The sequence below is a fragment of the Carassius carassius genome, chromosome 19 (genome assembly GCF_963082965.1).
Source record: "Carassius carassius chromosome 19, fCarCar2.1, whole genome shotgun sequence".
Taxonomy (NCBI): Eukaryota; Metazoa; Chordata; class Actinopteri; order Cypriniformes; family Cyprinidae; genus Carassius; species Carassius carassius.
The window spans coordinates 13,680,734-13,697,733 of NC_081773.1; the positions used below are offsets into that span (position 1 = coordinate 13,680,734).

Consider the following 17,000-nt stretch of genomic DNA (forward strand, 5'->3'; position numbering starts at 1 on the left):
TCCTTTGGAATATTTTTTTTTGACACCTGGAATGTGAGTCTGCAGGCCAAGGTGACATTAAACTTTAGGTTTGAGGGTGTGAGCTTTTCAATCTGAAACAAGACACCAACATTTAAAAGAAAAATAACAAAATGCCATGTATATTACTTGCCATGTATATTACTTATTTTTCTTCTTCTCTTTTTATACTTTAGACTATTGTTTTAACCTAAGTGGTGAGTTGTGAAATTGTATTTATTGCCTGTGTCAAATTACATATCGTTCACTTGTTTTTCTTGTTAAAGGCTGTTCCATGGGGACAAAGTTTTTTTTTTCAACCACACTGGAGAAAAATGACAATAACGTTTTTTCCCCTTATTATTCTGTTCTATTATTATTGACCACAAACACACGGATCATGTATAAAATTAAATCCAAAAGAAATAGTCAGGAGTAGTAGTAAAACACTCTTGCAAATAGTTATACTGTTTGTTTTATGAATTGTTAACAAATTATGTTGGACATGATAAAAAGGAGGAATCTAAAACTAGTGCTTTGTGTCCATTTTTGAAAAATATTTAGATTTACAATATTTTTATTTTATTTAATAATTGTCTAAAATGTACCAAAATACTTGTACTGTGCATTAACAATGTTACTATAAGCACCTAATACAATTTTAAAACATGGTTGTAAAGGGATAAAATATGTATTTTTGTTGTTATTATAAGTTCTGTAAGTGTTTTTATTTTTAAGAATTTTTTTTTTCTATCAGGTTCTTTGAACTACTCATGCCACCATTTCTTTAAAAAAGTTAAAGTTACTCCACCTTGACAGATGTGTTTATTATTATGGAGGTTTAGACTATTCATGTAATTTTTATGTATATATATATATATATATATATATATTTTAGATCCAGTAAATGATCATTGCGTTACTGACCCTTAAATAAAACAATCTCATTTTTTATTTGTAAAATCAGGAAACTGTAAGAACCTTAGAAATTATTTTCTTGTGAAAAAAAAAAATATTTTTTTTTAAATCAAAAATTTTATTTGTTTTTAGATAATTCCATCTGAATACAAAATCTTTAATAAAAAGACGAGTAGCAAGGGTTATAGCCTCCTTACCAGATTGCTCCCCACGTGACGTGACACCTGCTGGTATAAGCAACTAGAGAAAGCCAGTAATATAGATGTAGAGAGGAAGGATCGTGGTGCCACAGGAGTCCACACGGCATCAGTGCGCAGTCGCCTTACCAGTCAGAGCTCCGGTCTCCAGCGCTGCCGTTACGCACAGGTTCATCTCATCTCCAAGCACCTGACTTACAAAGACACGTACGCGGATTTTTGTCCTCCTTGACACGATGTGAGGCAGATATGTGGGCTTTTTGTTAAAGGATATGGTCACTGGTGAGCTGCCAAAGTGGAGCCGCGCGTATCACGGATCGGGGCGCTCCTGCAGGGTCTAGGATGCGCGCCCGGAACATCTCGATTCTTACCCGGGTTCGGGGCTGAGCAGGAGTCAACTGCTGGGCGCAGAAGCGGGAGGAGGACGCAGTCGACCCGGACCAGGATGCCTGTGATGAGAGGACTGCTGGCCCCGCAGAACACCTTCCTCGACACCATCGCCACCCGTTTCGATGGCACCCGTAAGTGCGCAGACCGTACCAACTTCCCGTTCCTTCACCAAAGTGTCAAATGCAAATAGGTGTTTTGGGCAAATTTATGACCATGTAAAATGGAACAGTTGTAAACTCTTATTACACGCGCGTGAACATATGAAATCCTTTCATGTAACAGGTTGGTCATTTCCTCGTAACATTGTTCAGGGTAACCAGAGACAGCAGTCATACTGGCATACTACATCCAATACTACATCTATTTTGGACAATATTTTATAATTATGCGCAGGCACGCAGTTTTATGGCCTCATATAATTAGAAGAATGCATAGAATATCTGTACTTGTCAGATTGCAGGACAATTTAAGCAAACTTTAAAAAAGTTTAAACATAGTTATATTTAAATATAGTTAATATATTAAAATACATAACATATATAAAATATTTAAATGGACTAAAATAAAATTCGTTACATTTTGGTATTGAATTAAAGTTAATGTCCACGTTTGTCAGCTTACAAGTATTGTGTAACTCTGAGCTCTGAGTAGTTCTTGATTGTACTTAATAAATCTTAGAGAAAGGGATGTATAGTTTCATTTCCCTGTCTTGCTGAGTTCAGGCTGCTGCATATCTGCTTATTTTGGATGTTCTGTGGTGTGATCTGTTCTGTTCCCTGGCATCCCTAGTACATTTTGTCTCATTTTCATCTCTTCATCTCAAATGATTATCTGAAGAACAGAAGCAACATAATAAGATTTAACACTGTTTTTTTTAAAGAATGCATTTTACTTGACATCTGGATGGCTCAGGCTCACCGACGGTGAAGGAGGACAAAAATCCTTTAAAGAGCAAAACAGGTGTGTCTGTCACTACTCCAGTGCTGCAGATGAGTGTGACAAGACACACTTTTGAGCCTTCTTCCCATTCTTTAGGCCGATCTTTTATCTGAAGCCACACAGAGTGAGTGTGTGGAGATCTAGTTCATTTGTAATGTGTTTTTTGAACAGAAGGGATGAGTAACTTGCGTGCTGTCCGGCTGAAGCGTGGGTGTGTTGGTGGACAGAGGGTCGCTAACATGCAGCTTCAAGTCCAAAACTATGTCTGTCCAGTGGTCTAGTTTAATATTCCGGGATACTCTGGGTTAAGTTAAAACTAAGATTAATTGACTGTGTTTGTAGCATAATGTTGATTAGCACAAACATTTAATTAATAAAAAAAATATAATAATAGTTATAGCGAGGCGCTTGCAATGGAACTCATCTGTAAACATTGAAACAAACTGCTTCAATAGTATAGCCAAAAACATAAACAATATGCATCAGGTTAATACCATTTAGATGTGGTGAAAAGAAAAAAAATGCTTACTAACCTTTTCTGTTTAAATTATGCAACTTTGTTGCCGTGGCAATGGACTGCCATAAACCCTGTAACCCCAAGAATGACTAAAATTATTCAGCTTTTAAGTTTTAACAGAAGAATTCATTGAACAGCTTTCAGAAAATTATAAACTTTACAGTCATGCTTTTAAATCCTCTAAAAATGGGCCCCATTTACTTCTATTGAACTTAGAATATTCATTTAAAGATTTGGATTGGTAATTTAAATCTCTCAAAGGTTCATCACTTTCCACACTATCAGTTTATTAGAGATGTGTGCAGCCTCTAGATCACATCCCCAATTGCTTTTATCTTTACCTGATCATCAGCGATAAATAGAAACACAGAGAGGGGACTGCTTTTAGAGAAGGACTCCGATGACGGTTAATAGAAAATAGCACTGGAATAAAAGCCTGCAGTAAAGCTCCTTCTGAAGATTCTTCGCTCAGAGCTGGTAAAGACAAGAACTCATGTTATCATGTGCCACTTTATCGCCTTGCTTAGGTTGGGATCAGCTGCATTTAAACTCAATGTGACGTGCACTATCAAAGGTTTTATTCTGCTGTTTGATGCCAGAGAAAAGGACAGAAAGGAGAGTTTTGTGCTGCTGGCGTGCTCCCATTTGAGAGGAGTTCAAAGACAGGCTCATAGAGAGAGGGCATATTTGCTGTAGACACTGATAAACACTGGACTTCATTAATGCTCTGGGGCTCCTCACAACCACATTCTAACTGGAAGTGATGGACTCTTTATTGTGGCTGATATTTTGAGAGTATGCATTAGGGAATGACCGGATCAATCTGTAGAAATAAATGTACATTTTTTTGTTATTATTATTATTATATAGATTTTATCCTAATGATAATATAAGAAATAGTAAAATATATAAGCTGTAAAAATATGAGCTTTTTTATTATTATAATGATATTCAAATTTAATAAATAGTGAAATATACAGCATAAGCTGTGAAAAAAATACGAACTTAGTTAAAAGTTAGAAGTTAGTTTTAAAAAGTTGTGTAACATAGAAACTATCTGTCCTTCCACTCATCTGAACATGTATAAAAATGCTCAAAAGCGCAAGCAGTCAGACAGTGTTCAGTCACAGAGAGCACTGCTTGCCAGAGGTAATGACAGGAAAAAAGAAGCATCATTTACATAATTTGTTATTTTACTCCACTGCATGACAACAAAGCTAAATGTGACCTGTATTATAGTCTCAGTTATAGTTTCTTTCTGTTTTTTCTTTTTTAATAAAACTATATATATTGCTAATAAATGGAAATTAGACCATCTGCTAATTTTATGTCTAAATAGTTTATGTCTATTTTGGGGCTATTTAATGTTTGTTGGCTATAATTATCAGTTTTACCCTCAGAATTGGATTGATAGGTTAACCCTAGCTCTAACGGATATCGCTAGTATGCATACAATTTCCCTGTCTTTATAGATTATACTGACTGACCTTGTTGTTGTCTACATTTGTTAGTCCTCTTGAGCCTGAAGATGTCAGACAGACAGACAGAGATGTGTTGATCCCGCTGCACATTCTCAATATGAGCTAACTAAATCCAGCTATCGAAGTGTTTGCAGTGAAGAGCTTTGGAATCAGAGAGAATAATAATAAAAAAAGGATGTGATTCGGTCTTTGTCATCCATATTCAATCAAACATTCATTCAGAGCATTCAGTACATTTCAGACAGGATAAATGCAGGCCTTTCCATTCACTGAACACACAGCTAATTACACACCCCCTAGCAAACCGAGTGCAGTCATCATAATTAACAGCCGCCAGTGTCAAGAATTCATCTCGGCCTGTCTGAGCATTTGTTAAATCTGAGAAAGAAACTGAACAAAACATCAGAGTGAGCCATAGACTGAGTCTGAGTCTAGTCGCACAGATACACACACACACACACACACACACACACACACACACACACACACACACACACACACACACACACACACACACACACACACACACACACACACACACACACACACACACACACACTATTTGTATTTGTATAATTATTTTAGTACTCTGGAAAAACTTTTCTTATTAGTGTTGAAACAGCTTCCTACTTATTTTTTATTTATTTTGAATTTTTTTGGAGAATGTTGTGATGAATAGCACCAGCATTTAGAGTAGCATTTGTTTAAAAAAAGTGTGTGTGTGTGTGTGTGTGTGTACATATATATATATATATATATATATATATATATATATATATATATATATATTTAACATACTAATACCGAACTTTTAAATGGTATGTAATTAATTGCATATTGCTCAGAAAATGTCTAAGAGATACTGTATTTCATATCTCAGTCCTCAGCTCCCATTGTGCTATGATCATGGTGCCAGAAATACCCTAATCGGGCCAGCAAGTATTAGTGAATTGTCTATATTAATTTTGTTTGTCTGCTCTCTGTAATTAGGTTAGAGTATGTTCACCAGATGGACCCTTTCTTGGCTCCTGTTTGTCTGTGTGTGTGCAAGTCGCAAAACACACTCACACACATTTCTCTCACTTAAACACATCAAGTCTCCTGGAGACCCCCGTTCTGTATTTGTTCCAGTCAGCCATTTTGGCCAGTTTTCTTGCACCTGTGTGAAGCAGTCAGGTCTGCTCCTTCTGTTCCTCTCTCTCTCTTTCACAGGCTTTCTTTAGGCTGCTCATTCGTAGCTATATGGCAACCATTCAGAATACCCTAGGATCCAGAACACCCTAGCAATCAGTGCTCAACATTGATTTTTAGTTCACAAACGAGATGGATTTACAGTAAATGATGTGTGTTCGAGAATATCTACTATTGTTAGAGTCCAACTAGCAACCGGACATGAGCTGGTCAGCACAGAGACTATGGAGTTTTGCCAGAAACTATTGTTACCATGGTTAATTTTTGTAAAGTTTGCAGTGGCTGCATGTATGGAAAGAGATAGGGTAACCGTAATCATCAAAATCTTGAAATGTCCATTTGTTGTTTTCGAGGCGATTCAGCACAGGCTACGGCTGTCTCATGAAGTTAGGATGACATCTGAGTTTTTTAACTAGTTTTTTTTTATGCGTGTGTGGCTAAGAGTTTCTCCCAGGGTGGTGTACTGGCTCCATGGTTAGGCACAATCTGCCCCTCATTATGAAGAGAAGACTAGAAAACATTGGCCACCGGTGAGACAACAATTCAGAGCGAAAACGAGAGACACAGACTGTGAATGACCTGAGAGACAAGTCACATAGAGCCTTCTTCTGTGGCAACACGCACAGCTTCAAACTTGACATCCCTGTCAGAACCCTTTGTGTACTGTGAATGTGAGGTCTACGTGTAAACAACCAAACATTCACTCGATTGCACAAGCATTCAGGACAGACTCTGCAAGCAGAATGCTGCAGGAATAGCCAATAACACAAAATTTAAACACTAATTAAAAACTGCAGAGTTGATTGCCTAAGTCACATTCAAATAATCTTCATATAATTTTACATGAATGTGCAATGAAAATCTTCTATAGTTTATATATAGAAAAGACTCTCTTGAGTAATCCAGTCAAGAATCTGTCTATCTATATGTTAGTGTGTCTTGTATTCTTTGACTGGGTTCAAGGCTAAATCTCACTAAAAGCAGGCTATCAATATACACGAAGAGTCAGAAACAGAGTTGAGTGGAGAAAACGAGCATCAAACTGAGTGACACTGAGCCTGCTGTGTGGTGTAATTCTCCCAAAAATTCTCTACCATCATGACACTTACATAAATACTCACGATGCGAACATGTCGTGCAACAGGCGGCATTCCGTTGACAGTTAGAGTTTGCAGTGACTCTAATTGGTTTGAATTAATGAACTCCTTTTCACTGGTCTATTGGCAAAGCACTGACAAAACTTCCTTAATTAATCAATAAAGGTTTCCATTTACTGTGGCAATCTGATGCCGTACAATGTAATTAATTCAGAGCAAAGTCTATGAAACTTTAATGGTATTAAAACTATAAAAAAACAACCAGCAGGCTGCCTTCGGAACAGGACTGTGAACTGTGGTACGAGACTAATTACTATAATACTGCAGTGTTTCTAATGCCTCTGGCAATCTGACTTCAGCCTTGCAGACAGTTAAGTTTTTTTTTAATTATTATTATTTTTTTTAATAAGTAATCCTGTTTATTGCATTCACTAAAAAGGGCCAGGGCTGTAGATTACTGTATATTATATCAAGATTACAACATCCTCTTTTGTTTACAGTCACTTTTAGGTTACAATGTCACTACTTCATACTTTCTTGCTTTTATAAGATATATAGAGATTATTTGATTAACTTACTTGTTTTTTACATTTTAGTGGTTCATTTTAGTATGGCAATTTTACACAAACTCCGGGAGGCATTTTGCTGACTTATCTAGATATAACAAAAGATGTAGAGGCATGTCAAAGCGCGGCAGAAGCCTTAAAAACAGGGACCAATAACATTAAATTGTGAAGCTAATGCAATGCAGTGTTGTGGATTTCCTTCAAACAAAGGCTCTTAACCATGTCCAAATGTTTTATCCAATAACCAAGTATCAGTCATTGATGTGAGCACTGAAGAAAACAAATCAAAGGCTTCTAGAGAAGAACTTGGAAGCACTTCAGGGTCTCCAGGCACTAAAGGATAACCTGGCTCTACTAGGCAATGCTTCGTTGAATCACAATGAATACACAAGTATAAAAACTTCTGAAGCTCTTTCATGCCTAGGGCTGTGAATGCTGAGGGAGAGAGAATATTCAAGGTCAAGACTATTAGTTTAACTTTGTACCACCAGATGGATTTGGTATCTTGGCTAAAATTTTAGCTGTTTTTCTTCAACTTTCCTTTTTTTAAACCAAGACATTATTTTATACAGCTCCAAAAGTGAAAACTGAACCTCACCATGCTGTCCAAACATAACAACATAAGCTCGACTAGTTGTGTGAAGTTGGTGATGGAACTACCTGTTTTTGACCAAAGGCAGACAGGTCGATGTTCTGACTTTTTAGAAGTCTCTATTTTTGCAATTCTGTAGCACAGAAAATACAAACTTTAAAATAAACAAATAATCCATGTAGCAAATCAGATTGATTTGTTGTGGCATTAAGCATTCGTCCCCTTTAGACAGCATCCCTAATTTGTCAGTTATTGAAAATCATTAATCATTTCATCAAATTGATTAAGTCTAATTCAGTTCTGCTTAACACGTTTGATGACAAAAAAAACATAAATATTCTTCTTACAATCTGCCTATATCAATATTCATATATTTATAAAATATGCACATAATTGCAGTGTACAATTATACTAGAATTACATTATTACACATGCACCTGTTAAATTCTGTTTTTAGGTTGTTTCTCCTTGTGATTCAAGTTGCTTCTTCACAGATGGTGAAGGGAGGTATTTGTGAACGATCCGGAAAGGGGTGTTTGAGGTGACAGGAAAAGTGGCAGTGACAACTGCAGGTTTGTCATCCAGGATCAAAGTCACCATCATCCACAAGAACGAGAACAGCACAGCGGTTCACTGGCAATATTAACAGTTGATCTCTCACATAAGGAGCTTGTTACAGGATAGTAAAGCACTTTAGTGATCCTTGAATTTGTTAAGAAGCTTTTAAAAAAAAGTTAACGTACAGTCCTAAAGCAATGGAACTTTTAACCGTGAAAACAGATGTCTTTACATGTCTCCAGACAACCAAAACACAGAAGAACTGTTGTTAAGATTTGCAATTGCTTCTTTATGCAGGATACATCAATACACCAATAGGTGTCCCAATAAACAATTGATTGAGTCATTCATTCGACCAATTCATTCAAAAAACAATGATTCATTCGGGAACTTATCAAGTAACTGTATTTATTAGTCACTGAATTATTCACTAAACCAATTCTTTTTGAAACATTGTTTCATTCAGGAATAAAATGCCGCTACTGTGTGTTGCTCAGAGACGCGCAACAACTCAATTGTGACTTTATTTTTGTTTCCAGAGCAAAAACAGACTAGTATCTGGCACTAGTATGCATATGAAATGCTTATTAAAGGTTTAGATCACTTCCAGAGTACAAAATTCCAGATGATATTTAAGAAATTTAAGGAAATATTCCAGGATTTTTCTCGATATAGTGGACTTCAATGGTGGCCAATGATTTGAAAGTCCAAACTGCAAAGTTTCAATGCAGCAACGGGCTTTACACAATCCCAGCGATCCCAGAGTCTTATCTAGTGAAGCGATGGACCTTCAACCTATTGGTCACTTTTAAAGTCCACTATAGAGAAAAACCCTGGAATGTTTTCCTCAAAAACCTTAATTCATTCTCGACTGAAGAAAGAAAGACATCTTTTATGATAATGGGGTGAATAAATTATCAGAAAATGTTTATTCTGGAAGTTAACTAGTCCTTTAATATTAAATAATTGTCTACTGAATGATATAAAGCAATGACACACTCACTATCATGATTTTGGCATTTAATGTGATCAATAAAATGACATTTATATGACAGTCACACATTTTTAGCTTACAAATGTTTTTGAGATCATTGTATATATTACAGCATTGCTGCATTTTTAGTTTTGAAGCGTGGAACTCTACAGGAAGCTGATCTGTTTTATTAGTAAGTGAAATAATGCATTGAAGATTGTATTAAGTGTTTTCTGAATATGTGCAAATAAAACTCACAGGGGATATAGAGGTGATAGTCTGTTGTGTGTTTAAGAGGGTAACTTTCCTCGCTTTAGCTTGTCATTAATAGTTACACTGGTTGCCATGTTCAAGAGACATGTGTTACGTAACATAACCTGCTGTTGATTTGAATGAAACCCATGGTGAATCCAAATGTCAGGCATCTCCTGACTTCACTACCCACGCTCCCTTGCTTTGCATTCCTCACTCAACACACCCCTCTGCAGACCCATGGCGATGTGTTATTCTAAATGACATGAGCCATCATGTCAGGCCCTCAAAGTGAAATACTAATTAGCTTTAACAGCGATTTACTCCATGAGAGTAATTCCTCCTTGCTTTAAGCCATCAGTATTTCATTATTTCTGTTTGGAAGGAATATTCATGTCATTATTACATTACTTATGACATTAGATGTAAATCATAAAAAAAAAGGGTTCAAAGGTGTAATTAAGTTTAAAGGAAAAATTGTCATTTAAATATGCTCCCTTAGACAGAATAATCCAGATGTTATCAGTTGAACAGTCATCTGTGATACAAAACATCTATCTTTGAGCTGTACAACTTTACTGATGACTCAAACTTCATAGAATATAATTAGAAATCACTTTGCCATCCTTAAGTGGCAAGTAAACTGCAGAAAAAACACTAAGCCTCGGCTAAGCGTTCGTTGTTCCTTTGCTTCTGCGTGTCTCGCTGTGACCGGGCTTCGTCGAATCAGTCAGTAATTGGCCCCGCTTCGAACAGGGGCAGATGCTTACCACAGCAGATGGAATTCGCTTGATTAAATATCCTCAGCTCCATCAGGGTTGAATGTGCCGTGAACTGTTTCTCCTTAATACATACACCAGCTCGCTGGAGAGAACGACACTGCAAAACCCGACAGCACTGCAAAGATCAACGCTTTGCTTTCGATTTTTGAAGAAGATATGCTTCTGCCATACAGACTTCTGTTCCTCTGCTCCAGCTCTGAATGCACAAAAAGGAACTTGCAGTTAATTATGCAAATGCTTATTGAGCTACAGCAGGGTTTTAATCACCGCACACACAACATAGCCCTAAAAAAATGTATTATGTGGTTTCATTCATTGAAGGGTAAACACAGAATTAAGCACAAAGCCTGTTTGTGGACTAATGTCGCTGTCCATGGTCCTGTTAATGTTGTTTTTAATGTGTGGGTTATGCATAGTATTATGCAACTAATTAAATGTATTCCCCCACAATGTCATTTTCATTAAATCGCACATCACATTATTTATATATATATATATATATATATATATATATATATATATATATATATATATATATATATATATAATTTTGTGGTGCAAATTAATTTTTTATTAAATGGCTATCTCCATTGTCAATAAAGACCAATTACATAGTTAGCATATACACATTTAAACAAAAAATTCAGCTTGACCTGAAATGATGCACTATTAAAAAGATAAAATAATATGAATTTAAATCCTACAATATGGATATTTACATTATTTGTTGGTAAAGATAGAAATTATGCTTCTGAGGGACAGCCAAAGTTGGTGTAAAATTCTGAATAATTTTCACATAAATATTGAAATTGTATGACATTTTATAATATGACATACAGTAATTAAAAATGTTATTTCTTTTCAGAGTTAAAGATTTCGTCCTTGGGGCAGGGATCAAACAATCAAAAATACATATTAAAATGAGAAGATCTCCACATGAAAGGCATTTGAAAAGATGAATTAAATGATGAATGCATATTAAAAAGCCTCTGAGACAGTTTTAATGTGACCTTCAAATATAAAAAGAAGAAAAAATAATAGGTTGAAATCTGCTAGCTTTACTAATTAAAAATCAGTTTTTTGGACATGAATGTATATATAACTCCCAAACTCAAACCTTTTTTTTTTTTGTCTGAGAGAATCAGGAAGAATGTTTATTCTAGATAATTTCCTCTATTTATGAGCATTTCCTGAACCAATCACATCAAGGTAGCACTTTAGCTGAATTATAAGGGTTTGCTATGTGTACCGGTCAGGTCAGGTTGCAAGTTCAATGAGTTTGACTTTCCACTCATGAAAGCTTTCTGCTCTTTAACTGCAGTGTTTATTGGTAAAAACTATACAGTTCTAGCTGCATTATGAGAGCACATCAAACAAGAGTGGCCTTTTAAAGACACTCGGTAGACAGAGATTTTATTGTGCAGCTGTGTTGTATGTTCATATTGAGCATCACTGTGTGTTTATTATGCATAAATTGGACGAGCTGCTGGCCTATAGGTTTTGTTTGTGAGTATGTATTCAGTTGAGGTCATAGTGTTTGTTCCAGGATAAAGTGACCACACAGTTTGTATATTTACAAATCACTATTCTCTGAGGCAGTTTTATGATTTACTTGAAGGCAGCCAGTCACAATAAAGACTTCACATTTTATAGCAATGCCCAGTAGTGGCACTGGTCCCCAGACAGTGTGAATTATTTAATGCTAATCATTTATGAATGACATAGACGTTTGAAGCTCGATTGTTTTTGCTTGTGCCAGTATCAGCACTGCTTTTATGTCAGAAATGACAGCTAGTTATTAAAGACCTTTGGTGAATTTTGTTTCCCTTGAATGGAGCTATTGCTCTGTTTTAATATGGCTTTGATGCTTATTTTCCTTATTGTTTTATGATGACAACGTCCTCTAACATAAACACACAGTAGCTCTTTAGTATCTTCAAATGTGCTATGATGATGTTGTAGCTCTTCTTTTTATATACGTATGAAGAGTTCATTGGCAAAACAGATAACTCAGTTTTTAACAATTCTAAGAAGTCATGTTTTTTCATAGTGCATTCCAATCAATCTCAGTCAAACTGCAGTTGGGTTATTTTAACTAGGTTAAAAATAACTTAGAAATAGCTAACTAACACAATAAAACACAATAAAAACATGATATCATAATAAAGACATCATTTTAGAAATTTTTATAGTAATCTGTTTTTTGCAAATAAACTCTTCATATGGTATAACATAGTCTTATAGACTGAAAGTCTGGTCTTACAAGGTTCAAACAATGAAAATTATGTATTGTTCATTTAGCAGACTCTTATTTAAAGCACTTAGAAATGAGAATAAATGCACATAAAAGCATTCAAAAAGAGGAAATTGATGATGAAAGCATATTAAAAAGTCTCTGAGACTGACCTTCAAAAGCCTTAATGATTATATTCCTTACTGTTTTACTTTTAATGACGATAATATCTGTTAATATGAACATTATTGTAGCTTTTTATTATGCTCACGTGTGAGATGATGTACCATTTTGTAGCTGTACTTACATAAATGTTTTACAATAGATATTAACCTATTATAATAGACATAACATATATATTTGTGTGTATAAATGTTAATATATCTATTAAATACACATAGTTAAACAATGTTTTTTTTCATCATTTTTAATACATTTTATTACATTTAAGTTTAAGGAGTGATTAAAACTGGTCAGTTTTGGGTTTTCCAAAGATACCACACTCACCCACACATTTACCTTCAGTGTCTAAAAGGAGGACATATTTTAGACTTGTTTTTTATAAAGGTAATTATAATTACAATGGTTTTTATATTTTTAGAATAAAAACAATATTATTCTTAGTATTTACCATTAAATATACATCCCAAAAGAGCAATTTTGTTGGCAAAGTATAGTTAAGTAAACATTCCCAAATACATACACAACATGTTTAATACTTTTCATTAACCTCAACAACATGTGCCTGGGGTGTCTGTCTTGGCTTGCTGCACAATTCTCCAGGTGTGTTTGTTCTCCAGATGTGTTTCTATGTGCATTTGTCAGATCTGAGGTGCTGTGCCCTCTCTGGCCCTGTGCTATCTGAAAGCAGCATGCTGTCTTCTTTAATAGGAGACTGAAGAACAAGAGTGAGCGAGCTGAAAGGACCAAAAAGAAAACCTTTCTCTTTCGTACACACACACACACACACAATAAACAAGACCACCTTTTATTGCAGAATTGTCCATTCACTTTAACAAAAGGCCTGGACCAACCTGACATATGACCTCATACAGCACAAAAACTGCTGAAAGAGCACATCTGGTAATTAAACGTAATTTAGTTCATGTCAAAGCCAACCTAAAGGCCTCATTTAGCAAAAAGAAGTCTTGATAGATAGAACAACATACTAATTATTCCCCAGAGGATGTTCTAGACTTTTGAGCAAGGACATCCCCCTAAATGGACACCAGGGATTCTCTCGTGTGTGGTGATTAGTAAAAAAAGCCCTTTGTGGTGGGTGGGTAGATATCTTCCACCACAAATACAATGGAGTCCCCTGATATATTTTTGTGTCCTCCATTGACCTGCCCAGCAGGAAGTGTTCATGCCTGCCACCACAGATCGAAGGGCTGTACGGACTGTGATGCACAGACTGTGAAACAGAAAGAGTGCTGTATTTCTCTGCATCTTCTCCTGCCTTCCTCTTCCCACTCCTCTCATATCATTGGTCCGACTGTATCCTTGTCTTTCTCTCCAAAGTATGTTGTTTAGGAGACACTGTGCCCTTTTAAACTGATGCTCTGGTGAAAAAGGAACAATCAGGAAATAAAATAAAAAATTAAGAATACAATTAAGATTTTTATGTTTTTTTAAAAAGAAGTCTCACCAAGCTGCATTTATTTCATCAAAATACAGGAAAAGTAGTGATATATTATTACAGTTTTCAGTTTGAATATATTTTAACAAATTTATTCTAGTGATGGCTAAGCTGAATTTTCAGCATGATTACTCCAGTCTTCAGTGTCACATGATCCTTCAGAAATCATTTTAATAATATGTTTATTTGCAATGCGCCTTTCTTACACTCAAGGCGCTACAACAGTATAAAACAATAAAAGAATCAACACTACATGATAGCAATCACAATGACAGCACAATAAGAACAACAACTGTAAGATTATAACTTAAAAACCTTTTAATGTAACACTAAAGAGATATGTTGAGTAATTGTTGAGGTGATGTTGAGTATGAGTAATTTCTTAAAAAAATCAAAAGAAACCACATTTCTAATAGTAAGTGGCAGAGAATTCCACAACCTGGGAGCAATTAAAGCATTTTTACTTGTATTGATTTGTCTGTGTATATGTGATTTTAATATATATATATATATATATTTAGTTTTTTATAATATTCTATTCCATAAATATCAAATTTTTCCCTTTCAACCATTTACATTTATGCAAATGCTTTTATCCAAACCGACTTACAGTGCATTCAGGCTTTACATTTTTTTTACCAGTATGTGTGTTCCCTGGGAATCGAACCCACAAACTTTTGCACTGCTAATGCAATGCTTTACAACTGAGCCACAGGAACTCAACCAATAATAGATTAATCAACTTCTGCCTGCACAATTTATTCAGTTTATTTGATTCTTACCTTTTCCTCCTTAATGTCTTTGTATTGTCTGTCTTTAGATTTTGAGTTGATATTGTGTCTTAGAGTTCTTGGATCTCTTTCTTAAAACTAGTCCGTATGACTCATGCACCATATTCCAAGTCTTCTGAAGCCATCCAATAGCTCGGTGTGAGGAACAGACTGAAATTTTAATTGTTTTTCTTGCTTTCTTACAGTACATTCAAATACCATCACATATAGTACATGGACAATAAGAGTTATCATCTTAAGAAATAAATATTTACATCTGATTTTCTCATCTCTCTTTTAGTTATTTTGGTATTCCTGTGCTACTGGAGCAGCTGTCACTCAGCTGCATCTTGACAAGTCATATGTCAAGGATAAAATGAACACTGGGCTGACAAGAGTGATGACAGTATTATGTGTCTGTCAGCGGATGTGAATCAGAAATCTAATAGATCTCTCATCTCAACCTTTCCCTTTGGATGTGATGTACACACACACTCAGGACAATGTATGTGTGTGGGTGCTTTCTGCTCATTCCCTCGGGCTGTATGTAGACAGAAATGCAAAGGCAGACACTTGCTTTGGTTCTGTGGAACTCCAGCATGGAACATTGATGTGGTTAGACGTCCAAGCCAGAGTAAGATCCAGGAAATCTCTCTAATCCAAGTCAGTGACAGAATCAAAACAACAAGCAGGTCTGATGCATCACGGACAGTCTGAACTTGAACTTACAGTTTCTCATAGCCATGGTATTTTTTTCCATTCTATTTTTTCGCAAATAGAAAAGAACAGCATTGATTAAAAGTCTTCAATTTATTGCATCCCTTCTGAATAAAAGTATTCATTTCTACTTACCCCAGACTTTTTTAACAGCAGTGTATATCTGCTAAAAGTGCATTGTGTCAATGTTTAACAGTACACTAGCATATAGATGGCTCTATAGCTAGACATGGACTAAAAGCTCCAGTAGTACAGCCACACTCTACTCTTAACGTTCACCTTGTATATTTTTCCAAGCTGTTATCATATTTTGTTCTCTATTCTGATTTGTGTGTTATTTCATTTTCATTATATTCAGTCATATTGCCATCTACCATTATGCTGTTTGTGGCTTTAGGACTCCATCATTTATACTGTGAGCTGGATACACAGAATGCGCTTTGCTCTTTCATCAGTGGTAATATTATCTTACCTTACCTTACAATGCATTCTCATCGGGCTCTCGTTAAAATGGCTCTTGTTCTGTCATGTCTGATTTTCAGTAATGCTGACCTGCACTGTGCACCGTTTATTAATTCAAAGCATAACATTCTTTCCTGTTTGGTCTATTTAGTGTGTTTTCTTACTGCAGGCTCTATAATTTGATCTGTATAATGGTATACCTGTCAGGATGTGAATGTTCTTTGTGTTGGTGTAATTTATGAAAAATGCCGGTTTCATTTTTTTTCTTTTTAAGAAACACTCCATTTGATAGGAACAGTCTCATCAGGAACATTAACTCAAATAGACCTTTAATGTGGCTCTCTATTATTTAATAGAGAACATCAGATGAGTGTAGATGAGGAGAGTTCTTGGTATTGTGTCCTGTAGCTGAAGTACATCTTTTCAAGGTTATGAGAGATTTTTCTGAGAAGCCGATGTTGTCAGTTTCAACACACTCTCATGACAGTTTGTTAACGTTTTGTGTTTTGATGAATTTGTGGCTAATTTTTATGAATTTGTATAATATTATTTCTATGTTTTCATGTGATCTGCTCATGGCCCACTGACAGTTAGGTTTAGGGGTGTTCCTTCATGGTTTTTTTTTTCTCCCCAAAATCATAAGTTTCCATACGATTTCATACAAATTAGGCACCTTGTGATTTTCTCTTGATATCCGGTTGTCAATTTACTGCTCTAGCTTAACCCTTT

The 17,000-nt window shown here is 35.5% G+C and overlaps 1 protein-coding gene across 1 annotated transcript in view; it reads left to right on the forward strand.

Annotated features, from left to right (window-relative positions):
• The first annotated feature begins 1,169 nt into the window (after nucleotides 1-1,169).
• LOC132095136 (potassium voltage-gated channel subfamily H member 8-like) overlaps nucleotides 1,170-17,000 on the forward strand; it is a 104,569-nt gene continuing 88,738 nt past the window's right edge. Inside the window, exon 1 of the mRNA XM_059499918.1 lies at nucleotides 1,170-1,633. Within this exon, the coding sequence (XP_059355901.1) occupies nucleotides 1,558-1,633 (76 nt within the window). The 5' untranslated portion in view covers nucleotides 1,170-1,557. The remainder of the gene's footprint in view (nucleotides 1,634-17,000) is intronic.